This window comes from Monodon monoceros, unplaced genomic scaffold (genome assembly GCF_005190385.1).
Source record: "Monodon monoceros isolate NGI ecotype Baffin Bay Population unplaced genomic scaffold, NGI_Narwhal_1 Super_Scaffold_18, whole genome shotgun sequence".
In the NCBI taxonomy this organism is placed as follows: Eukaryota; Metazoa; Chordata; class Mammalia; order Artiodactyla; family Monodontidae; genus Monodon; species Monodon monoceros.
This window is the reverse complement of record NW_021703774.1, coordinates 64908837-64934672: the sequence shown is the minus strand read 5'-3', so window position 1 is coordinate 64934672 and position 25836 is coordinate 64908837. Positions and strand designations below refer to the sequence as shown.

The 25836-nt window shown below is 46.5% G+C and overlaps 1 protein-coding gene across 1 annotated transcript in view; it reads right to left on the bottom strand.

Moving 5' to 3' along the window:
- Positions 1-2357, bottom strand: part of OLFML2B (olfactomedin like 2B) — a 41492-nt gene extending 39135 nt beyond the window's left edge. Inside the window, exon 1 of the mRNA XM_029229582.1 lies at positions 1726-2357. Within this exon, the coding sequence (XP_029085415.1) occupies positions 1726-1899 (174 nt within the window). The 5' untranslated portion in view covers positions 1900-2357. The remainder of the gene's footprint in view (positions 1-1725) is intronic.
- Positions 2358-25836: the final 23479 nt, after the last annotated feature.

Below are 25836 nucleotides of genomic sequence, written 5' to 3'. Positions count from 1 at the left end.
TCATATGGATCCTAGAATAGCTTCTGCACCCAAACCCCAAGACAAAGCCAGGAGAGCGAACTGGCAGCACTTGGCGGCTTCTACAGTGCTAAACATCTCCTTCTGAGTGCTTGCCCCCGCCGGCCTCCCCAGGCAGGAAAACACATAACAGCAGGCTTTCGGGAACCACGATCCTAGGCACTTGCTGGGGAGAAGCCTCCTCCCCAGCTCCTCTCCAAGACATCCTACATCCCTGAAGTTAGGGCTCCCTTTGTGGGCACAGAGAAGGGTTCCCTTCATTTGACTAATGACCCTGTCAGGCAAGCTTTGAGCTTGTTGGAGTGGATATGTTCCTGGGATGCTGTCGGAGGGGGGAAGAAGTCTCGTTATGTTTTTTTTTACAAGGGTTGGGTTTCTGCTAATACTAATATTTGTTTTAGGACTGTTGTCAAATGCAGAATGGATCAGTGGAAGAAGGAGCTGTGTAGTTCAGGGTGACTTAACTGGCCGGTCTTTATGTGCTGATAGTAAATCGTAGCTGTCTGCTCTCTGAGACTCTGCCTAGATTCCTACATATCCCTGCTCTGAGAGCTTGGGTGGATTCCTTCCTATCAGGAGGCTCCGGTTTCAGGAAGGCTTTTGTTGATGGTCCTCCAGAGCCCCAGTGTGAAGGATTTATATGTCTTTTCGATTTGGGGGTCAGTGTGAGGTTATGGGTGAGTACAGGGCATGTATTAGCATAATTATTAAAGGAAGGGTGAGGAGACTAGTGCTTGATAAATGCCAAGTGTTTCTACAGAAAGGAGCCAAGGACCCCAGTCCCAAGGCTTAGTGGAGGTACGGCAGCACTATAGGAACCCTTTCTCAGCCATCCCCCATCCTTAGGATTATGACGACACCCACCACACAATCATCATGCAGGCTCTGGAAAGCATGAAATAAACACTCTAGAGAGAACTGTCTTTTACAGTCACGAGAACTGGGTTGGGACAACCGTGAGATTGTCAGAAGACCTGGCTCTACCCATCTCTGGGGGCCTTTACTCTTCTAAGCCTTATGGTCCTTAACTATAGAATAGGAATAAGGATTGTGCAGGGATTGAGTCAAATAAACCAAGTGGAAGTACTTCATAAAAGGATATGTTACAGATCCTGTCCCTATCAGCTGTCACTCCCTCCCCTCCCCACTAGCGTCTGCCAGACCTGAGTGGATCTGCATTTCCATTTTACCTTCTCAATATGGTGGGGACTTATCATCAGTCCCTCTGTTTGGGGGTCATCTCATATTCCTCACACTTGTTGCTGTTCTGTTTTCTCCCTGGGTGTCTCACTCCGAGCAATGAAATATCTCCCCATGGGTTACGCCATCTGCCTCCTGTCCAGCATGCCCGCCTGTTTTCACATTCCAATTCTGACAACCAGCCACACAGACAAGAGATGGCCATACTTTCTACACCCCTTCAACCAAAAGGTTTTGATTTTTTTTTTCTTCTTCTCAGGGAGTTGTGTGGTGTCTTCCCTTCCTTCTCCTCTCCTTTCTCCTGATTCTGTAACTTTGAAAGACCCTATGATTTTGAGAGGAGGACCCATGTCCCTTTGCTTAAGAAAATATTCTGATAAAGGAAAAGTGCCCTCCCCTCTGGTAATGGAGGGAGAAAGGCTGCTTCCGAACGCTTCAGCAAGGACCATCTTAAGGCTCTTGCCACTACCCAGGGCAAGAGGGGGGAGCATGGGACTCGCAGCCTACCTGAGATAAAACGTTCTCCTGGTTGTCCGCTTCGTTTTGCAGAGTCTCGTCCTCCATGGGCGCCACCGTCTGCACATCTGGGGGGTCGGTCGTCCCAGTCGGGGGAGTGCTGTACCCCCAGCCCAGAGCCATAACCAGAGCGAAGCAGAGAGCTAGCCGCAAAGACTTGGCCATGAGGGACGCGACAAGAGGGAGCTCGGCCCCTTTGGAGAATGGCTGGGGTCCGGTGGGGTGGAGGGGGTTGTCTCGGCAAGGACTAAGGCGAGAGGGTGTCTGGCTGGAGCCCGAGAGAGTGTCTGGCTGGAGCCCGAGAGGCTCACAGCGCCTTCCAAAGCTGGGTGCGGCTGAGCGGGGCGGGAAGATGCTCCCTAGAGACCCTGGTCATCTCCTTCCCAACGCGATCAGCCCCGACCGTGCGGCCCCGGTAGAGAGTGGGGCGCAGGATAGGAGGAGGTGACGGGGAAGGTGGAGGTGGTAAGGCTCGCCGAGCGCGCCGTCCTCTGGAGAGGGCTCAGGTGGAAGGAAGGGGTCCTGGCAGAGGCGGGCGGGGCGGGGCGCGCGGGGGCGGGCGGCTGGGAGCCTGGGGGCGCAAGGGGACCCGGTGGGGGTGTGGGGCGGGCAGCTGCGAGGGCTGCTGGGCGACTGCGCCGCGGAGCGCTGGCGCGGAGGGAGGGCGGAGCCTCTATTGTGCCGGGCAGCGGGGATGCAGCAAGTTACGGCGCGGAGGAAGAGGACCGGGTAGCGTCCGGGGCTCCGGCGGAGGGGTTCCTGGCCGACCCCGCCCCCCCCCCGACCTCAGCTGCTGCGCACGCCCTCCGCGGGGGGCTGACGTCGCCCCTTTCCTTCATCTGACCGCAAATGATAAACGGAGAGAAATCACCCCGAGTGGGATCCCTGAAATTTGGAGATCTCTTGTGCCCATTCTCGCGGAGAGGAGCGAGTTTCCTCTGGGATGGGAGGTAGGCAGCGAGAACTCTCTCCAAGCACGAGCAAGTATGGATGGATCCTCAGCATCCTCCTTTTATTGCATCTGGAGGAGAGATGGAACATTTACTGTTGGACGTTTCTTTTCCCTGACTTGACTTTGGGAAAGATATTTGGCAGCTTTGAACTTGTCGCCATCGGTAGTTTGCTTGACTGCGGCAGCTTTAGAACCTGGCAATACCTCCAACCAGAGGATAGCTTTTTTTTTTTTAAACATCTTTATTGGATTATAATTGCTTTACAATGGTGTGTTAGTTTCTGCTTTGTAACAAAGTGAATCAGCTATACATATACATATATCCCCATTACACCTCCCTCTTGCGTCTCCCTCCCACCCTCCCTATCCCACCCCTCTAGGTGGTCACAAAGCTCCAAGCTGATCTTCCTGTGCTATGCAGCTGCTTCCCACTAGCTATCTATTTTACATTTGGTAGTGTATATATGTCCATGCCACTCTCTCACTTCGTCCCAGCTTACCCTTCCTCCTCCCTGTGTCCTCAAGTGCATTCTCTACATCTGCGTCTTTATTCCTGTCCTGCTCCTAGGTTCTTCAGAACCTTTTTTTTTTTTTTCTAAAGATTCCATATATATGTGTTAGCATACAGTATTTGTTTTTTTCTTTCCGACTTACTTCACTGTATGACAGACTCTAGGTCCATCCACCTCACTACAAATAGCTCAATTTCGTTTCTTTTTATGGCTGAGTAATATTCCATTGTATGTATGTGCCACATCTTCTTTATCCATTCATCTGTCAGTGGACAGTTAGGTTGCTTCCATGTCCTGGCTATTGTAAATAGAGCTGCAATGAACATTGTGGTACATGACTCTATTTGAATTATGGTTTTCTCAGGGTATATGCCCAGTAGTGGGATTGCTGGGTCTTTTGGTAGTTCTAGTTTTAGTTTTTAAACGAACCTCCAGGGTTTCCCTGGTGGCGCAGTGGTTGAGAGTCCGCCTGCCAAAGCAGGGGACACGGGTTCGTGCCCCGATCCGGGAAGATCCCACGTGCCGCGGAGCGGCTGGGCCCGTGAGCCATGGCGGCTGAGCCTGCGCGTCTGGAGCCTGTGCTCCGCAGCGGGAGAGGCCACAACAGTGAGAGGCCCGTGTACCACAAAAAAAAAAAAAAAAAAAAAAAGGAACCTCCATATTGTTCTCCATAGTGGCGGTATCAATTTACATTCCCACCAACGGTGCAAGAGGGTTCCCTTTTCTTCACACCCTCTCCAGCATTTATTGTTTCTAGATTTTTTGATGATGGCCATTCTGACTGGTGTGAGGTGATACCTCATTGTAGTTTTGATTTGCATTTCTCTAATGATTAGTGATGTTGAGCATCCTTTCATGTGTTTGTTGGCAACCTGTATATCTTCTTTGGAGAATGTCTATTTAGGTCCTCTGCCCATTTTTGGATTGGGTTGTTTGTTTTTTTGTTATTGAGCTGCATAAGCTGCTTGTAAATTTTGAGGATTAATCCTTTGTCAGTTGCTTCATTTGCAAATATTTTCTCCCATTCTGACGGTTGTCTTTTGGTCTTGTTTATGGTTTCCTCTGCTGTGCAAAAGCTTTGAAGTTTCATTAGGTCCCATTTGTTTATTTTTGTTTTTATTTGCATTTCTCTAGGAGGTGGGTCAAAAAGGATCTTGCTGTGATTTATGTCATAGAGTGTTCTGCCTATGTTTTCCTCTAGGAGTTTGATAGTGTCTGGCCTTACAGTTAGGTCTTTAATCCATTTTGAGTTTATTTATCCTATTTGAGTGTTCTAATTTCATTCTTTCACATGTAACTGTCCAGTTTTCCCAGTACCACTTATTGAAGAGTCTGTCTTTTCTCCATTGTATATTCTTGCCTCCTTTATAAAAAATAAGGTGACCATATGTGCGTGGGTTTATCTCTGGGCTTTCTATCCTGTTCCATTGATCTATATTTCTGTTTTTGTGCCAGTACCATACTGTCTTGATTACTGTAGCTTTGTAGTATAGTCTGAAGTCCGGGAGCCTGATTCCTCCAGCTCCGTTTTTCTTTCTCAAGGTTGCTTTGGTTACTCGGGGTCTTTTGTGTTTCCATACAAATTGTGAAATTTTTTGTTCTAGTTCTGTGAAAAATGCCATTGGTAGTTTGATAGGGATTGCATTGAATCTGTAGATTGCTTTGGATAGTAGAGTCATTTTCACAATGTTGATTCTTCCAATCCAAGAACATGGTATATCTCTCCATCTGTTTGTGTCATCTTTAATTTCTTTCATCAGTGTCTTATAGTTTTCTGCATACAGGTCTTTTAACGCCTTATGTAGGTTTATTCCTAGGTATTTTTTCTTTTTGTTGCAGTGGTAAATGGGAGTGTTTCCTTAATTTCACTTTTAGATTTTTCATCATTACTGTATAGGAATGCAAGAGATTTCTGTGCATTTATTTTTTATCCTGCTACTTTACCAAATTCATTGATTAGCTCTAGTAGTTTTCTGGTAGCATCTTTAGGATTCTCTATGTATAGTATCATGTCATCTGCAAACAGTGACAGCTTTACTTCTTTTCCGATTTGGATGCCTTTTATTTCTTTTTCTTCCCTGATTGCTGTGGCTAAAACTTCCAAAACTATGTTGAATAAGAGTGGTGAAAGTGGACAACCTTGTGTTGTTCCTGATCTTACAGGAAATGGTTTCAGTTTTTCACCATTGAGAATGATGTTGGCTGTGGGTTTGTCATATATGGCCTTTATTATGTTGAGGAAAGTTCCCTCTATGCCTACTTTTTGGATGGTTTTTTATCATAAATGGGTGTTGAATTTTTTCAAAAGCTTTTTCTGCATCTATTGAGTTGATCACATGGTTTTTCTCCGTCAATTTGTTACTATGATTTATGACATTGATTGATTTGTGTATATTGAAGAATCCTTGCATTCCTGGGATAAACCCCACTTGATCATGGTGTATGATCCGTTTAATGTGTTGTTGGATTCTGTTTGCTAGTATTTTGTTGAGGATTTTTACATCTATGTTCATCAGTGATATTGGCCTGTCGTTTTCTTCCTTTGTGACATCTTTGTCTGATTTTGGTGTCATGGTGATGGTGGCCTCGTAGAATGAGTTTGGAAGTGTTTGAGAAGGAGAGGTGTTAGCTCTTCTCTAAATGTTTGAAAGAATTCTCCTGTGAAGCCATCTGGTCCTGGGCTTTTGTTTGTTGGAAGATTTTTAATCACAGTCTCACTTTCAGTGCTTGTGATTGGTCTGTTTATAGTTTCTATTTCTTCCTGGTTCAGTCTCGAAAGATTGTGCTTTTCTAAGAATTTTTCCATTCTTCCAGGTTGTCCATTTTATTGGCATATAGTGGCAGGTGGATTCTTAACCACTGCACCACCAGGGAAGTCCCCCACTTTCTTCACCTTTTTTTTTTTTAAATTATTTTATTTCTTTATTTTGGCTGCATTGGGTCTTCATTGCTGCACGCGGGCTTTCTCTAGTTGCAGCGAGCGCGGGCTACTCTTCATGGCGGTGCACAGTCTTCTCATTGTGGTGGCCTCCCTTTGTTGCGGAGCATGGGCTCTAGGAACGTGGGCTTCAGTAGTTGTGGCATGCAGGCTCAGTAGTTGTGGCACACAGGCTTAGTTGCTCTGTGGCATGTGGGATCCTCCTAGACCAGGGCTCGAACCCGTGTCCCCTGTGTTGGCAGGCGGATTCTTAACCACTGTGCCACCAGGGAAGTCCCTTCTTCACCTTTTATTTCCTTTTTATTCACCTGTTTCTCAGACCACGTGACCTTCTAGACCTTCTATCATTCTGCTTATTTTTTCTCTAGAAAGGCTCCAGTTTGAGTATCTGTTAGAGCATATTGAAACTATTTCTTCCCTTTTAATGGGCACTGTTGTTTTATTAATACAGCCAAAGATTGCCTTTGTTTTTTTGGCAGTTACATCACACCAATGATTCACATTGATTTATTTTTTAAATGTAGTTTTTTCCTGTTCTTTTTTCTTTTACATGAATTTTATACTTGTTTTCTCCATCTTGTGCTCTCCAGCAATGTTGTTGTTTTTGTTTTAACCCAAATTCCAGGCTTTACATTTTTTCCCATTGAATATTATGATGGTTTTGGCCCATCTTTTCATTCTGTTGAAACCTTGCTGTTTTTGCTTTTGTCCCAGTTTGGGATAATTTCCAAATTCAATAAGCCTAGTTTCTGTCTTAATGCAAATCAGTAATTTTAAAAAGTCATATTCATTCATATTCTAGAGCCCTACCCATAATACGAAAACTCTTTCTTTATTGATATTAACATTTTGGTGATTGCTCAGGCAGTCAGAGGCATCGGTGCTTAGGCCATGTGTTTTCATCATGTCTAAAAGCATTTTCCGACAGACTTTTGTCACCTACCTTTTAGAAATCCAGATATACTGTGGCATTCCTCCCACCTGCCAGTCTGGTAACCTGATCTGAAGATCCTGAGATGAGCTCGGTCTGGCTTTAGAGCATCCAAGTTGACGTAAACTCCGTGCAGTCTTTGCTAAGTGCCTACAGATCTCACTTCACTTGATCCTCAGCGTATTCATGTAAAGTAAGTACTGCTCTCCCTGTTTGCAGATGAAGTCATTGAGGCACCAAGACAATGAGCTGTATGATGACCACTCTGTACTGAGTGCTTACTGTGTGCACGCGTCATTTGATGTTCAAAAAAAAAACCCCTGAGCTAGGTAGTATCATCCCCTTTTACAAATGAGGAAACAGCCTCAAAGAGGGGCATACTTACTGTGGAAATGTTCAAAGAACAGGGTCCCAGAAAGCCCTGAGCATGCCACTTCAGCAACCTGAGACCCAGGACCTTTATAGGTTTTGGCCGGCTGGCAGGTTGCCGGGCTCTGGGGATTCCTCAGCTGCTGTATCCACCAGGCCTCCCCAGCCAAGTTTCCTTCTGGCAAGAGCATCTGTTTTCCAGTTTACCTGGGAGCCTCCGGACTTTGCTCTGAAATGCCCGTCTGTTGAAAACCAAGGCTTCATTTGCCAGGTGGGGCTGGGGTGGCTAGAAATGACCTGCCACCTTAGTGTGTAATTTAGAAAAGGCACCTGCCCCACAGCCTCAGAATCAAAGAGCAGGGCAGAATCCCACGAGCACCATCATTCTGCCATCTCCCTTCCCCGGCTCACTGCAGGGTGGGAGCCCTGCCAGGGAACTGCCATAAAATGTTGGAAAGGGATGATGGAAAGCCTGGCCGAGAATGAAGTCTTTTTTCCGCTGTTCACTCTGCTTTGCTGCTTTCTCGGCTTCTTATTTTGCCTTTGATCTTCTAGGTTTTCTCCCTTTTTAAAATTCAGTGTAACTCATTTATTGAATGTATATTATGGGCCGGGTGCTCTTTGGCCTGCTGAGCACAAAAGATGAAGAAGACGAAACCTCTGCCTTTATGAGCTCATGTTATAAAGATTACATGTAATCCTGGGGAGGCACACAAAAGGCTATTTTTCCCTCTGAAGGTATTTTAGTAAAAACAAAGTTGTTCATAACTGCAAGCGAGGTAGGCAGTGAGGAGCCATTAAAAGATTTGGGCTAGGAGAATGGCCATAGTCAGATCTGCAGATTACATGAATTACTCATGTGGTGAAGAGTAGAAAGCAGAGAGAAAGGCAATACAACAACTATACTTCTCTTGTTTGCAGACCACCTGGCCTCCTGGGTTGGCTCTGCCCAAGCCAGAGTCCTGTGCTGGATGGGTCATTGCTCTGACTCAGAGGGAAGCTCCCCTGTCCTCTATGACTTGTGCTGGCCCAAGGAGGGATAGGTAGGCAGAGGCCCTTTGCCTTCGCAAGGAATTTTCCATGGCTCCTACATGGCAGAACTCCGAGAGATACAATTCCCATCATAGCTTACGTGAGTGGAGCCCCCTAAAATTTTGCAGGCACAACCGGCAACCACCAAACACTGTCCTGGGGCAGGCCAGGAACACTGCATACAGCCTGTGGCTTCTACACACCATGATCTCTCTCTGTCTCTTCCCTACCCCTCTCTCTTCCTTCACTGCCTCTCCCTCTCTCCTGGTTCCAGGAGACCTCCATGCTTAAAAGCAGAGAGCAGCACACTGGCACAGATTACGTGCTATCCTGTGGTGTGCTTTTTCGGGGCATTCACATGCCTTCCCTGCCTTTTCATAGATGTCTGATGTCCCTTTAATAAGTTCTGCCTTCAGTGATGAGTCTTAACACATGAATACTTCTGGTAGAGGCAATGCATTGCCTTAAATCTATACCAGGGAATAAATAACTGATAACAGATTTTGCTAGGGAAGCAGCCGTGGGAAAACACTGCAAAGTCAAAAGGACGCATTATGGGACAATGCCAGAGAGGAGAATGTGGAGAAAGGAAAGGCCTGGTCCGTGCTTTACCACCTAGCCTAGAAATGAGGTGTAAGGACTCATTCTTGATTATTAAAGATGCATAGAAGCTGGTTCAGTAAAGACTGGGAGACAGCACTCCAGGCAGAAGCCTAGAGATGGTAAAACTGTGGTGAGTTACTGGGAAATGCAAGCAAAGCTGGAGCACGGGGGTTACAATAGACAGAAGAGAAGGGGACGTAGCATGGAGGTCCAGAGGTGAGAATGGTGGGCAGATCACCCCAGGCCTGTGTACTGTACTGGGAGTTTGGATTTTGAGCCAAAGGCTGTGGGAGGGAGACCCCAAAATTGCTGTAAGCAAGGGAGTGAAATAATACAACTGGAGTTCTGGTAGATGGCCCTGGCAGTAGAATGGGTTGGAGGGTCAGACTAAAGTAGGGAGACCTGTTTGGAGGCTGTTGTTGAAATCCAGGCATGAGATGGGAAGGCTCTGATGAAGGTAGTGGCATAGAGAGAAAGGGGTGGGTAGGAGATTCAGAAAGAGGTAGAAATAAGAGGACTCGGTGGCTCTCTAGATATGGGGGACAGAGTAGGGTGAAAGTATTATTAAGAACTCTTGGTTGTAAGTAATAAAGCAATTTTCTACAGATTAATCAAAGAAAAGGGGTGAGGAAGGGGACTTTATTATAAGGATATAGGATTGTCTCACAGAACCCAAGGGCTCCAGTGTCACTGGGGTCATTAAGGACTTCTCCACACAAAAGACATAAGGTGTCCAGGTCAGAGTTACATGAAGAGAGTGTGAGGCTTTCTCCTTCTCAGGCCCAATTCCAAATGCCCTGGGAAGGGACTCTGGTGCAACATGCATCAGGTGCCCAGTCCTGAACTGATCACCTAAGGTGTGTGTGCAGGGGGTCAGGTCACTGTGTAGAAGTGGGAAGGAGGGCAGGTCCCAGGGAGGGACTAATAGACCAGGCAAATAGACAGGTACCCACTGTATTCTAGCCCATGGCTGGCTGGCTCTCTGTCTCCCCTCTGCTTCCAAGATGCACTTACTTAACATAAATTAACCATCTTAGAGAAAAGCAAAAATGTATCCCCAGAGGAGACAAGCCAAATTAGTATCTAGGAATGACAACTCTTCTATGTGTCCACATCTCCAGGTGATACCTTTTCCAGCATGGCTTGAATCTAGTCCAGATGTGACTTCTCACCGTCCTACAGCCACAAGATTCAATGATAAATTTAAGCTGGTATATGTATGCACAGTAGCTCTCAGCTCAGTGTAGACATTTCACTTGGTAGATTAGCCACTGAAAATGGTAATCCATACATTTGCTTTTGAGGATGCTCCCTTCTGTTCACTGGGGTGCATGAATGTCATTTAATTTTAGCCATGTCAGGCAGCCTGGAGCCGTGCAGGAGCCTGGGCTTCAGGTCAGACAGATGGTCTGTGGAATCCAGGATTTACCACACTTACTGTGGACTTTGGGAAAGTCACTTCACCTCTGTGAGCCTCGGTCTCCTCATTCTAACCTGGGAGTCACGTAAGCATCCTCTACTGCTTACTATGCGCTCACCACGTGTTCCTTGTTTGACCCGGGCAGGAATGGACTCCAGCCCCAATTCTAAGGCTAAAAATCATGAGGACTATCAAGGTCACAGAAGGCTTACTGAAAGGGTAAGTCTTAGATTTGGCATCGAGAGGAAAGCCAGACACTGATACAAAGGTGAAGGTTTGCTTGTAAGCAGGAGAGATGATTCTAGTCTGAGCTTTGTGGGGGCTTTAGAACCACAGACCTGGGCTCAAATATTTTTTTTTTTTTTGTACAGAATGTTCACAGCAGCTTTATTTACAATAGCTGAAGACTGAAAATGACCCATATTTCATCAACAAGAAGGGACTTCCCTGGTGGCGCAGTGGTTAAGAATCTGCCTGCCAATGCAGGAGACAGGAGTTTGAGCCCTGGTCCGTGAAGATCTCACATGCCGCGGAGCAACTAAGCCCGTGCACCACAACTACTGAGCCTGTGCTCTAGAGCCCAAGAGCCGCAACTACTGAACCTGCGTGCCACAACTACTGAAGCCTGCGCACCTAGAGCCTGTGCTCTGCACCAAGAAGCCTGCGCACCACAACAGAGTAGCCCTTACTCGCCACAGCTAGAGAAAGCCCACGTGCGGCAATGAAGACTCAGTGCAGCCAAAAAAAATAAATTAAAATAAATAAAGGATATGGGTTTCAAAAAAGAAAAGAAAATGGATAGACACACTGTGGTAATACATACAGCGTAATACCACTCTGCTTAGTATACAAATTCTGTGAAACATACTACCCATCCATGTACCAACATGGATAAACCTCAAAAACTTTATGCTGAGCTAAAGAAACCAAACACAGCAAACAGTACATGCTGTTGGATTCCACTCATATAAAGTTCTAAAACAGACCAAAGTAACGTGGTAGAAATCAGAACAGTGGTTGCCCCTGAGGGTGGAAGGTATTGACTAGGAAGGGGCATGAGGGAACTTTCTGAGATGTTGGAAATATTCTGCTGGGCTCAAATCTTAATCCTGCCACCTATCTGGCGGGTGATCTCGGGCAAGTTTTTGTCTTCTGAGCCTTAGTTTTCTAACACTGCTAGATCGTTGTGGAGATTACAGATGTAAAAATAGGCCTGACTCATAGCTTGCCACATTCACAAATATTTGTTGAATGTCGAATGAATGATAAAATAATAACCATTTATTAAATGGGGATATTATTACTCCTGTCTCTGACTCACTATGTGAACTCAGAACTGTCTCTGTGCCTCAGTTTACTTCTCTGAAAAAGTAAACTATCGTTTTCGATTCTTTGTTACTTCCATTTGGTGATTGTGACTTAGGTAAACAAGTTTTTCCCTTTTCTGGGTTTGCTCCATTCCAGGGACTAAACTTTAACTAGGTAACTTTCTAAAGTTTGAGCAATTCCTGAGGTGTTTGGAGCCAGCTGCCAGCCCCTTGCTTTTGTTGGCAGGGCAGCCCAGGCATATCTAGCAGCTGCAGTAGGGAGATGCTACCCCCAATGGGGAAATAGGGATGGGGGTGGAGGTGGGTAGGGCGGGGGGCTTGTCTGGGGGGACATACAGCATCACCCAGAGCAAGGTGGTGAGCAAAGCAAGACTGTCACAAGCATCCCTGGCCTGACACTGAGTTCTGAGTGAAAACCAAGGGACACCTCACTCCGACCGGAGGAAACCCAGCTATGCGCTCTGAAAGCCAACACTCCCATGCAAGGAGAGAAGCACCTAAGATATCAGCGTCACGACTGAGTCAGGGTGGTGCCACCCCAGAGTTCCAACTCCTGCCAACATTCTTTCTCCCCCTTCCTCTAAAAAATTGCTCTCTTTCGAAAACCCAATCCAAGTTCGTTCCAGTTAATCTTGGGATCTTCCCTCCTGCCCGCCTCATTCTCAACCTTCCTTCATCTCGTTGATATCGCTCTGTTTTCCTCTTATTCCTCCTTCCCCCCTTCTTGCAAGGAAAAACCCACTCAGAGCTCTGTTATCTGAAAGTGATAAGAATGGTTCCTGAACAACCACTGAAGTTTTCCATTCCTTCACAGAAGATTTTCAGTGTCTGAGCTTCACTGCTTTTAGACCTAGAATTGTATGTCCAGTAACACACTACCTTTGTATAACTCCAGGGGAACCATAAAGTGTAAATGGTGTCCTCTGGGGTGAAAGACAGTTTGAGCACCTAATATGGCCAGGTGCAAGCATCTCATTTCATTACCACAACTATCCTGCAGTGGAGGTGTTATTACCCCCAGGCTGAAAGTGAGGAAATTGAAGCAGAGAGATTGATTACACGTGCCAGAGGACAAAAATACACAGCTTATAAGTGGTAAGCTAGCTTTGATCTCAGGTCTGTCTGATTCCAGGCTCATGCTGTGCATCACACCCCATCCTACAACATTTAACTTTTTTTTTTTTTTGCGGTACGCGGGCCTCTCACTGTTGTGGCCTCTCCCGTTGCGGAGCACAGGCTCGGGACGCGCAGGCTCAGCGGCCATGGCCCACGGGCGCAGCCGCTCCGTGGCATGTGGGATCCTCCTGGACCAGGGCACGAACCCGCGTCCCCTGCATCGGCAGGCAGACTCTCAACCACTGCGCCACCAGGGAAGCCCAACATTTAACTTTTAAAACCCAAATTCATCTCCTCACCCACGTGTCATCTCCCCTTCTAGAATTCCATACTTAAGGTTCTCCAACCTCTTAGGGGCAAAGTGGCGCATCTGTGTAAAAACAACTGACTGCAGAAGCAGTGGGCGGTGAGATGTCCCATCTGGGAGACCTGGCTTCTAGTCCCAATGCTGCCACTCCAGCTGTGTGTGTGAACTTGGGAAGTCATGGGCTTTAGTTTGGTCTATTTTCCAAGAGAATTGGTTGGACTGAGCAATTTCCAGGGTGGTCCCTTTCAGCCCTAACATTCTGAATTCTTTGGTCCAAGCAGCTTGATTTATGATACTTCTTTGCTGTATTCTGAACAGTTGGCTTGAATGTAGCTACCCACAGAAAAATAGTTGTTTTGTATGTTTCTGTAAGGCCATCAGTCACTTTAGAAAGTGTTGAATATTTGAGTTGTGAGAAGGGTAGACATCCCGTGTTTTTCATGACACATTCCACAACATGTGTGCATTCTGGGTTTCCTCAAATTGTAGCATGGTGATTGCATAGTCATGGTGTGCAGTCTGTATCTGAAGACAGGTGGGAGAGGAGGGAGGAACATCAGGGCTGCCCCAGGGTGTGCTGCTGGGAAGTTGGTTGGTCTGGTCAGAAGTGGTGGGTCACTCTCTGTGGAGCATGTGTCCTGGCCTGGGCAGCAGGAGAAACAGTCTGGTTCCAGATCGGCTCACTCTGGGATGGGGACAAGCTAAGCAGTGATAGTGATAGCAATAGTGGGCAAAGCCCATTAACAATTCCCAGGAAATAAAAGTAGAATCCGGGTAATAAGATAAAGTCTACCTTTTTTTATCCTTTTCCTTTTCCTTTGTGATTAGTCTAGTTTCATTTGCTCATAGGGTACCAGACCAGAGTTCCTAGTGGGAAATGGCTGCACCCTGCACTTCAGCTCGGGGACCATGTGCGCAACACCTCAGTTCAAGATGGTGATGGCAGGCCGTGTGCAGAGATGCCGTGCCTGACGCTGCGATCTGGAGCTATGAGCAGCGCAGCTGTGCCTGACCGGCGAGAACTCCACCCCTCTCCCCTCCCTACTGATGAGAACCCTATAAAGCAGCCCCACCAAAGGCCTTTTGGGGAGAGTATGTACTCTAGAGCATGAGCTTGCCCCTCTCCATTCTTTGACCAAAGACTAAAGCTTTCCTTTCCTCCTGAACTGAACTCAATCTCATTCTATTGGCTTGAACGACACAAGGTAGGTACTTGACTGGTGACTTGACCTCTTCCGGTCAGCACTAGTTTCTCTGGGGGGTGCTAGTGGGCTGAGGGGCCCTGTGAGCCGCTGGTGAGAACAGGAAACACCCACTGCCTCTCCAGGAGGACCTCTCCTCCCCCTCTGCTTGTGAGGCGAAACTTGGGTGATTCTCTGTTGACCAAGGTTCCACGGGCTCTCCTCCTGGTATCAGCACAGAATACTAGCTGCCCCAGCAGTCTAGTGAGTACCCTGTGGGAATTCCTATTGCTTTTAGCTCTCACCCAGTGGGCAGTCTAAAAACTCCTTTTCGGCTGAAAGGTAGAAAGAGAAGACCCCTGCCTCAGGCAGCTGTGCTACTCCCTAAGGGACCAAGGTGGTCAGGAACTAACGTGGCTAAACTGCTCTGGCCCAGAGACAGTCCTGTCTAAACTCCTGTGGGATATTCTGACAGGAGGGACTAACTTTCTCAAGCACACACCCTTATAAATTCAAGGGGGACCCCCAGTTATATCAGAGTCCACACCATTTGGACGCTACCTATTTAGGTCCCTTGAGGAGTCTATTAACAGTCCAAATTTCCCAAACCAGAAATGCAAATCACTCCAACTGCCTCCTCGGTAGCTGGGAAAAGTCATAGTAAGGGGTTGAGGGAAAATCCAGAGGGGTTCCTGAATCTGATTAGGGAATCTTTCAGACCCATGACCCCACATGGGCTGACATCCAGCCTCAATGTACTCCTAACTGGGTAAGAAAAGGCCATGGTCTTTTCAAAAGCCCAAAAGGAAGCAGACAAAGAGAACAAAAACAATGCAGGTCATGCAGGGAATCAAAGGGTTCCAGATAACAAACCTAACTGGGACCACCAATATAATGGAGAATGGGGTGGAGGACAGAGGCTGGCTCATTATAAAAATATGGTCCTAAAGGGAACCCAGGCTAAGTGGGCTGGGGAGCCCCATGAGCCGCTTACAAGACTAGGAACCCCATTATTGGGAAGCCCTTGAGCTGCTGGCAAGAAAAGGAAACACCCACTACCCTCACCTACCTGTCAGTTAGATAAAATAAAGGAAATCGATTGGTAGCCATCAGAAAACCCTTCAGCATTCCTAGAGTGCCTCTGAATCTATATCACCACTGACCCTGAGTCACTGGAAGGGAATGCAGTCCAGAGGTCATATTTCATTTCCCAAAGTTCCCCCCAACATTAGGCGTGAACTTTGGAAACTGGAAACAGAGTCAGATACCCCTGCCTCTGGCCTGGTCAAGGTTGCCTACTGGGTGCTTAATAACCGAGGTATAGAGGAGGAAAAGCCAGAGGATAAAAAGGCCCAGAGGCAAGCCTACCTACTGACTGTTGCCCTCCAATGTCAACGGGTCACGGGAATCTGGACTAAGTGCCCACGGAGACTCTTGATTCTGGTGAGTGACCCCCAGCCCCCAAGGAGGGATAGCAAGCCAAGGAGACTAGGACCCAATCAGTGCACCATATGTAAACAAGAGGGTCACTGCGAGGGAGAATGCCCTCACTGCCCCTGAAAGGGGATGGAAATGGCAGATCCTGGCCTCTCCCCTGGAAGGCAGATGGTCCAAATATATGAAGAATGATGGGCCCAGGGGCTCCTAAGCTGGCACTCCAGTTGTCCCCGAGAAGCCCTGGCTGACATTGGACAAAGGGGGAAAGCCAGTCTAATGCTTAGTCAACACCGGTGCCACTTTCTTGGTTCTGAATGCCAGATCAGGCAAACTTGGTCACAAGCATTATAAAATTATGGGGGTATCAAGGGAAGGTCCAAGAACGGGCATGAAAAGAACCCAACGGTTACCACAAAACCTGTCACACACTAAATCCTGCCCTCTTACTACCTCAAGAAACACGGCCCTTGAAACATGATTGTACAGAAACAATAGACACAATCTATTCCAGTTGCCCCGACCTAGGAGGTGAGCCTCTCCTGAACGCCGAAGAGGACTGGTTTACAGACAGGAGCTGTTTTATGAGAGAGGGAAAAAACCTGGTGGGGTATGCAGTAACTTCCCAGACGTAAGTGACAGAGGCACAAAGCCTACCTCCAGGGACTTCTGCCCAAAAGGCTGAGCTGATAGCTCTCACCGGAGCCTTAGAGCTCAGAATGGGGAAGATCTTAAATGTTTACACAGATTCCCGATACGTGTGTGCCATTCTACATGCACACGGCTACTTGAAAGGTAAGAGGTATGCTTACTGCGGAGAAGAAACAGGTAAAACATGGCTTAAGCATACTGAAGCTCTTAGAAGTGTAAGCAGCTCTTTGCAAGAAACCACCCTCAGCAGGAAGCCCTTTCTCTTGTCGCTTTAGCAAAGCTATATTGTAACCAGCTTTTACACCAGGCACCCCCATGCTCTCTCTACTCATCTCCCACCCAAGCACACCTTTCAAATCTTTCAATCGCACAACACCTTGCCTAACTTGGTTCTTTCTGCAGATCAAAGAAGTAAAAATGAAGAATCAATAATTAACATAGGACCAGATCTCTTCCCTAGTTTCCCCTTCAGTAATCTCCCGAACAAACTGTGTGAACAAGATAGCGTCTAGTGTAAGATCACGGGGGGTCAACGAGCCTGCACGCGGTGGGGACTGGCGTCGACTCTGACCTCCTATCTCCGTGATTAACTCAGATTACTTCCCTCCTTTCCTTTGAAACTTTCATGGCTGAGCAGAATCTTCGGAGGTGTTTTTTGGGGCACACTGAGTCTACCATCTCCCCAGATTGCCAGCATTCAGATTAAAGGCACCTTTCCCTTCTACCATTTGTGAGTATGTAATTGATTTTGTAAGCAGTGAGCAGCGAGACCTGATTCGTTCGTAACAGAAGCAGTACAGCTTCCAAAAAAAGGTGGCAATGATTCATTGCAGGGGGCCACTGAAAGGGGGATGTGGAGGTAATAAAAGGAAACAGGGTGGACGCAACTGCCCTAGGACCAGTAACTAGGCAACTACCCCTCACGCCTCAAAGGCCAGATGTATACAATTATTCTGCAATCTACACAAAGGAAGAATTAGACAAAGCCTGAAAATGGGGCTTTAGTAGAGATCTAGGAGGCCATGTGTGGCTAGTTAATAAACATGGGCAGTACTTCTTTCCCCAAACTGTACCTTGGTCAAGCCATCAGGGAGGCTCATCAAAGAACTCAGTATGGGAGGGAAGTCGTATATAACTTGTTAGTTGAGGTGATGGTAACTCCTGGCATGAAAAGTATAATCAGTCAGATAGTCGAGAGCTTCCCCATCTGCACAATGAACAACCCCAGCACCAGACCCCCAAGAGGCCCCCAGGTAAGGTCCATTCAGACCAGAGGGACATATCCTGGGGGAGACTGGCAGATTGATGTCACTGTCATGCCGACAGTTCTGGGCGATTTCAGGTATCTCTTGGTGCTAGTAGACACATTTTCTGGTGGATAGAAGCATTACTAAAAGAAATAACCCCCAGGTTCGGGCTCCTGGGATCCCTACAAAGCAATAATGGTCCAGCATTTGTGTCTCAAGAAACAAAGGGGATGACGAGTGCCCTGGGCATAAAATGGACCTTTCAGTCAGCCTGGAGACCCCAATCGTCAGGGAAAGTAGAGAGATCCAAACAGACCTAGAAATGGACCTTAGTCAAGCTACGTTAGGAAACTCAAGGAAACTGGATTAAATTGCTTCCAATTGCCCTGCTCCACATGCAGTTAGCCCCAAGGGCTAAGTTCATATATGTAGACCCATTCCCCAAGCCCGAAGAAGGGAACCCTTAACCCTCCTGAAATGGACCAACTCACGTATGCCCTCCAGGTAGGAGAAACCATGAAAGCCCTTACAGAATACGGTACCAGGTGCTGCTTGCACCCACTGACTTGACCCTCCACTGCTTCCTGTCAGGAGACTGGGTGTATCTGAAAACCTGGAAAACCAGCAGCCTGCAAGATCAGCTCAGTCCTAAGGGGAAGAGACCCCACTTGGTGATCCTAACCACCCACTCTGCCCTGAAGTTACAGGGGTCACTCATGGGGACATCACACTCAAGCGAAGTGGCCCTGGAGCCTCAACCTCGGGAGAGACAACCTGGGGCAATGGACCCTCTTGACTACTCGTGTGAACCTCTCTGACCTGAAGCTTCTCTTCCGAAAAACAACAAAGTGTGACCAGGGATATTCAGGCCACGCAGAGCCTCAACCTCAGGGCACACTTGTGCCTACAGGTAAAAGACCTAGATACCTGCATTTTTAGGAAAAAATTGACATGTAACCATTATTCTCTTGCTAACATTTGCTCCATGCATCCTAAATTGTCTGGTGTCCTTTGTCTAACGAATGGTTAGACAGATGGTGGTCGCTCAAGGAGATGAACAGTTAGGGCTGAGGCCTGGCGACAGCCAGACACATCTAAAGGCAGCTGGGGAGAAGCTCTGCTCCTCCACCCAGGCGCCCAGGGTTATGACCACGCACAGATTCAGCAGGAAGCAGTTACAGAAGACAGACCTGTGCCCTTCAAGAATGAGGAGCAGGACAAAAGACAGAGGAGGGATCTGTCACCAGCAAAGCTCATTAACAATTCCCGGGAAATAAAAAGAATCTGGGTAATGAAATAAAGTCTAACCTTTTTTTTTTCTTTCCTTTTGTGCTTAGTCTACTTTCACTTGATCATATGGGTCCAAGTGCAGAGGCCTTGCTCCCGGCACTTCAGACCAGGGTTCTTAGCGCCTAATGGCCGTGCCTGGCACCTCAGCTCAGGGACCGTGTGCAGAAGCAATGCCCACGACACTGCAATTCGAGATGGCGGTGGTGGTCTGTGTGCAGAGACGCTGCACTCGGCACTGCCATCTAGAGGGTGAGCAGCACGCCTGCACACGCCTGTGCGCCCCGTGAGGACTCCGCCCCTTCCCTCCCGGCAATCCCTATAAAGCAGCCCTGCCCATGGTCTGTCAGCCTGTTGGGTGGACTCTATAGCACGAGCTCACACCCCTCCATTCTCTGATCAAACAGTAAAGCTTTTCTTTCCTTCTCAGCCGAACTCAGTCTCATTCTACTGGCTCAAATGACACCGGCACAAGGACCATTGTTGGGGTCCTAACTTGAGAGAGTCGATAACAATGGCAGCATTCACGATAGTACCAGTTCTTCATGGTTTTATGCATACTGTCACTAATTCTCAAAGCATTGCTGGGAGACAGCTGTAGTTTTCTCCACTTTATGGATGAGAAAACAGAAACTCAGAAAGTACAAGTAATACAACCAAAATTATAGACCGTGGATTGGAACTTGGGCTTATTTACTCAGAACCAGTGCTACAATCCTCATCTGTGGACTGAAGGGCTTGAACCACTGCTTCCCGGCATGTGACATGCATACCGCTAGGGGTACTTGAGGATATTTTAGGTGGTACCCAGTTATTCATTCATTCTAACTGTTATGTTTTTTTTTTATTTTCAAGTGTGTTAGAAAAAGAATCACACACATAAAACTTGCTATTTATTAAATATTGCTTAGAAGAGTCCAAATTAAAAAGTGAGTTGATTTAAGAAAAGGGTTAAGTCAGTCCAGGTGATGTGGCAAAAATTGTGAAGATGGGAACTTCACAAATGCCTGAGGCTTGAGGACTGCTGAATCAGATAATACGCTTCAATGTTCACTGGTTCCATGAGGACAGAGCAAGGCCATGGCCACCCTGAGCCTCTGGCACTGCGTCTCCAACGCTTGGGCATTTGGACCCCTCTGAATGGAGAGAAACAAATTGTGTATACAGAAGACTTAATAGGCCAAAGCTCAACTTATCCCACTTCTAGTATCTAACCCACTCCCACCATCCTGTCTCCCATGCATCTAAAGCTTTGCTGTCAGGTATCTTGAGTGAGAAGCCTAAGGCATAGGTTGCAAAGGGATTGGCGGCAGATGTATTTAGTTAGGCCAGCACAGAGATTGTTTTTAATTTCTGAATTTGAATGTCTTCAGGGAGGACACACTCTAGTTTTCTCAGACTTCTCTTCTCCACATAACATCATCCTTCTTAACTCCAGGCCCCTGAAGGCATATGAGGCTGTGACCCCTGGTTTGAGGTTTTATCTTCCCCAAGGTCAAAATCCTTAAAGGCCCAACGGACTGGTTCTTCAATGGTGGGATTTCAGAGCGTAGTGTGCCCAAGGAGCCGTCAGTGGTGTGGATGTTTGTAACGCACCGTGAGTCTCTAATGCATGTGGAGTTTCTGTACCAGGCCTGCAGGAGGGGAAGTCAGGACAGGAGCCTGAGCCAGGAGATGGCAATCGTTACAGCTTTTTATGGCCCTTTGTTAGCTCCATGGCTGTTTTGCGATTTTCAGGCTAGGAGTAGAGTGACACCTGGTGTCTGGTGTCATTCTTCAAACCCAGCAAAGCCCAGTCTGAGTTCTTCATCTCCATCCCCAAACCATTTCTCCTCCTTCCCTTCAATCCCCTGTTTGGTATCAGGTTGAAAACTTCACAGTCATCACAAGTAATTTCTTCCCTCTCTCCTCCCACATCCTATCCATTGCCAAGGTCTCTCAGTTTGACTCGTGTTGATTTTATGTGTCTTGCCCCTTCTTGTCACTGCCTCTTTTGGGCTCATAAATTCATCTCTCCCAGTGCAATAACTTTCTTAAGAGTTCTCACCTACACATCACTGCCTGATTAATATTCTTTTAGTTCCATCGGATCACTCCTCTGCCAACCTGCAGGATAAAACCCGACACCCCAGCCTGTTCATGACTTGGCCCCAGGCTACCCTCTGGCATTTCCCACTATTCCTGTGTTCTTCAGACATGCTCCAGGCTTTCTGCAGCTCAAGTCACTGCTTCCACCTATATGAACCACTCTTTCAAGAGGGCTGGTTATAAAGAGTAGAGAGATAGAGCAAATGGTAAAAGAGATGATCAGAGAGGGAGTTTTATCCTGATGAGCAGCAATGACTTGAACATGATTTAAGGCAGAGATTAAAGAGCTCACTGAGGGGGAGGTTAAAGATAGATATATATTGGCACCCTCTGAACACCTCCCAGGGCCAGAGTCTTGACTCTGTTTAATAAAGAATAATTAATTCAGTCTTCTCAGCAACCTTACAAAGTAGGTACTATAGCTGTGTGAACTTTCCCACATTACTTTGACTCTTTCGTATGGCCCTTATATTAATACACCTTATATTATAGTTAGATTTGTACATTTCTGTCTTCCTAGAGTGACAGCTCTCTGATGGCAAGGATGATGTCATACCTGTTTTCTTTCCCTCAACAGGGCCAAGTACATTCTATTGCATGATGGTTGCTCATTAAATGCTTGTTCACGTATTGCTTGACTGCTCCTCTCCAGATGGCGCTACCTCTTTCCTTTATTTTTCCTCCTTTATTATTTTTCATCTCTTTCTAGCTGTACCCCAGATCTTTCTTTTAACTGTTTCTTGTTTTTTTTCTCTCCATTTAAACTCTTGGGTGACTAATGGTGGCTGTGAGCACTGCCTGGCTGATCTAGGTTCTCTTGAGGCTAACTGTGCGAACAATTCTAGAATAAATGAAGATCATGTAACAAGAAGAGATAGTAGTGTCATCTGAACACTCTCTGGGCTATGTCACTGTACTTCTTATAGATGTAGGGGGACCCTGACTAGAGTTGGCCCAAAATGGGTAAAAAGAAAAATCTTTTGTTACTGCGGACAGAAATTTTTTTTTTTTTTTAATTTTTGGCTGCTTTGGGTCTTTGCTGCTGCATGCGGGCTCTCTCTAGTTGTGGCGAGCAGGGGCTACTCTTCGTGGTGGTGTGCGGGCTTGTCATTGTGGTGGCTTCTCATTGCAGAGCACGGGCTCTGGGCGCCACAGGCTCAGTAGTTGTGGCACACGGGCTTAGCTGCACCACGGCATGTGGGATCTTCCTGGACCAGGGCTCGAACCTGTGTCCCCTGCATTGGCAGGTGGATTCTTAACCACTGCGCCACCAGGGAAGCCCTCGAAAGGGTATTTAACTTAATGGTGTTACACAGGGACCCCAGAGCATCCATATTTCTACTCAGTTCATTTTTTCCAGTTTTTTCTTTCTTTAGATGTTGTTCCCAAATTACCACAGCATGGCCAGAAGACTTGCCTCACAGAATTCAACAGCAACTGAGGTAATACATTTAGCCATGAAGCAGAACTCCCCACACGGTAGGCTGAAAACTCCACCCCCACCCACTGCACAAAAAAAGATATCCACATCTTAATCTTTGGAAACTGTAAATGTTTCCTTATTTGAAAAAAGCATCTTTGCAGATGTTATTAAGGATCTTGAGATGGGGAGATTATCCTGGATTATCTGGGTAGGCCCTACATATCATCCCAAATGTCCTTAAAGGAGAGAGGCAAAGGGAGAGTTGATACATCCAGAAGAGAAAGCAATGTGAGGAAGTAGCAGAGAGAGATTTGAAGACGCTGGCCTTCAAAATTGGAGTAATGTGGCCCCAAGGCAACGGATACCGGCATCCACTAAAAGTTGAAAGAGAAAAGGAACAGACTCTCTCCTACAGCCTCTGGAAGGAGTACAGCCCTATCAACACCTTGATGTTGATCCAGTGAAACTGATTTCAGGCCTCTGGCCTCCAGAACTATGAGAGAATAAATTTCTATTATTTTAAGCCACTGAGTTTGTGGTAATTTGTTATGGCAGCTACAGGGAAGTAATACACCACACCGCTAAAAAGACAAGCCATTCCCCGATGACAAATAACCAATGGGGACATTTTGCAGATCACATTGGAAGAAAGAAAAATCTCATTATGGTTTTGGTTTTCAAGACCTTGACAATTTTAGGTAGAGGCTGAAAAATAGTTGTGCATCTGGCAAGAAAGGCACAGATAAAAAGAACCCTCCTTCCAGCACAGACTCAAATGGAGTAAGAACAGTGTGGGACAGTCAGAAGAGGATCAGCTGAGCCTGGGCAATGCTAGAAAGGAGAAATCCAGATTACACCAGGACAGACGCAAACCTCTTAGGCATACCTGGCTAAAGATTTTTTCCTACTTTCCTCATAGGAGAAATTTGCAGTTAATATAAAAAAAATACATCAAAGGTTAAGTGATTATTTTATCCTGAACTAACCGTAACAAATTGTACTTGACTCTCTTTTGTTGATGTGAGTTCAGTGACTTTCAATTAGTCCTCATGCCATTTTCATAATCTCCTAAGGTAAAGAACTCTTCTGATATTGTTATGGATAATTCTGGACCCAGGGGTCCCCACCTGAGTACAGCAGTCAGTCTGTCGCTCAGAGAGTAAAAGCTGGATGAGTGGTGCCTCTTTCAGAATGCTGCCTTCCCAAGGCTTATTCCAGGGTGCGTGGACAACCCATTCACTAAAGCAAGGTAGTGTAAAAGAGTATCAAGCTGATAGTTTCTGTGAAAACAGAAATAAGATAAGCTCCCTTTTTTCATAAAAGGAAAATATGAAATCAGAAATGTAATATCTCCCTATAAGGAATCCGCTTCACGGAAATAGAAGCAGAATGACTCCCTCTTCTGGCTGCAATGGAGTAACTGATAACAGACTTGTATTTCCACTGTGAACAACTAGAAAATTGGACAAAATGTGTGAAACAACTGCTACAGACATTGTACAACAGGCAGCACAGAACTGTGATCCCTGAGAGAAAGGAAACAAATAACGTGAAACCTACAATTAACACAGTTTCCTGCCTGGAGGCACTTTCTGGAATGTGATGCAGAGGTGGGAAACCCAAGAAGATCACAGCAGCCTGCGTTGAGGAGACAGAGTTCAGAGAGGCCAAGGCAGCTTGAATATGCAAGGCAGAGCACCAGAAAGAAGGGAGCTATATAGAGAAAGACGTTCAGAAATCTGCATAAGGGCTCCTCTTGAATTCTTGGCTGAACATTAAGATCTACATACATAGAATAAAACTTCATAAAGAGGACTCCCCTGGTGGCGCAGTGGTTATGAATCCACCTGCCAATGCAGGGGACACAGGTTCGAGCCCTGGTCTGGGAAGATCCCACATGCATGGAGCAACTAAGCCCATGCGCCACAACTACTGAGCCTGCGCTCTAGAGCCTGTGAGCCACAACTACTGAAGCCCTCGCGCCTAGAGCTCGTGCTCTGCAACCAGAGAAGCCACCGCAATGAGAAGACTGTGCACCACAACAAAGAGTAGCCCCCTGCTCGCCACAACTAGAGAAAGCCCGCACGCAGCAATGAAGACCCAATGCAGCCAAAAATTAATTAATTAAAAAAAAAAAAACTTCATGAAGCCTCTCCAGATAAAACTGTGAGAGAAGGAAAGGAACAATTACTGGAGAGATAAGACGAGTGATTTCCTACAGCTCACACAGGTTGGGTAGATGTTTAATTTCTGACCATTCAGAGTAGTCCTCTTCCAACACCTATGCATTCAGTAGAGACCCCAAGATAGTTATCCTTTAGTATTAGAGCTAAACTGGACTAAGGCAGCAGTGTGCTGGAGCTGGCTCAAACTAGTTAGTGGAGCCAATTGTTCACATCTCCTCCCAACTCTACCTTCAGTGACATCATGCTGGTAGGTGGTCATGAGCCATTGTGGAATATTTACATCAAGGAAATCAGCATACCCTACAAATCTGGATTGTTGTTTTATTTTCCCCTGGAAAACTGGTTGTTAAACATTTACCAGCATACCTGTGGTGTCACAGAAAGACATTTGGTTTTTGTCTCTGGTTCCTAGCCCAGAGCTCCCAAAATCCTTGGAATTTTCTAAGTGTTAAGAATACTAGGAGTGTCTTTTGTTCTAATGAGGCAACTCTTGACAGGCTCCTAGATAGCTTCAGGATGGGAGCTGGTTGCCAGAAAGACCAAGCTTTGATTAGAAGCTTGAAACTTTTAGCCCCCCTACCCAGCACCTGGGGAAGTAAGAGGGGCTTGAGATTGAGTTAATCATCAATGGTCAGTGATTTAATCAATCATGCCTACATAAAAGCCCCAGATAATGGGGTTTGAAGCACTTTCTGGGTTGGTGAACATACTAATGTGCTAGGGGGTGGCGTGCCCCACACTGGGCCCCACTATCGTTCTCCCATTTGATTGTTCCTGAGTTGTATCATTTATAATAAGCCAGTAATAGTAAGTAAAGTGCTTTCCTGGGTTTTGTGAGATGTTCTAGCAAATTATTGAACCTGAAGGGAGAGAAGTCATGGGAACCCTCAACTTTGTAGCCAAAATGAACATAAGTGTAGGTAACCTGGGGACCCAGTACTTGCAACTGGTGTCTGAAGTGAGAGCAATCTTGTGGGACGAAGCAAGGAAACCTGTAGAGTCTGACACAAACTGCAGGTAGTTAGTGTCAGAATTGAACTGCATTGTAGGACACCCAGCTGAAGTCAGAACTGGTTGGTGTCAGGCGAAAAAAAGCC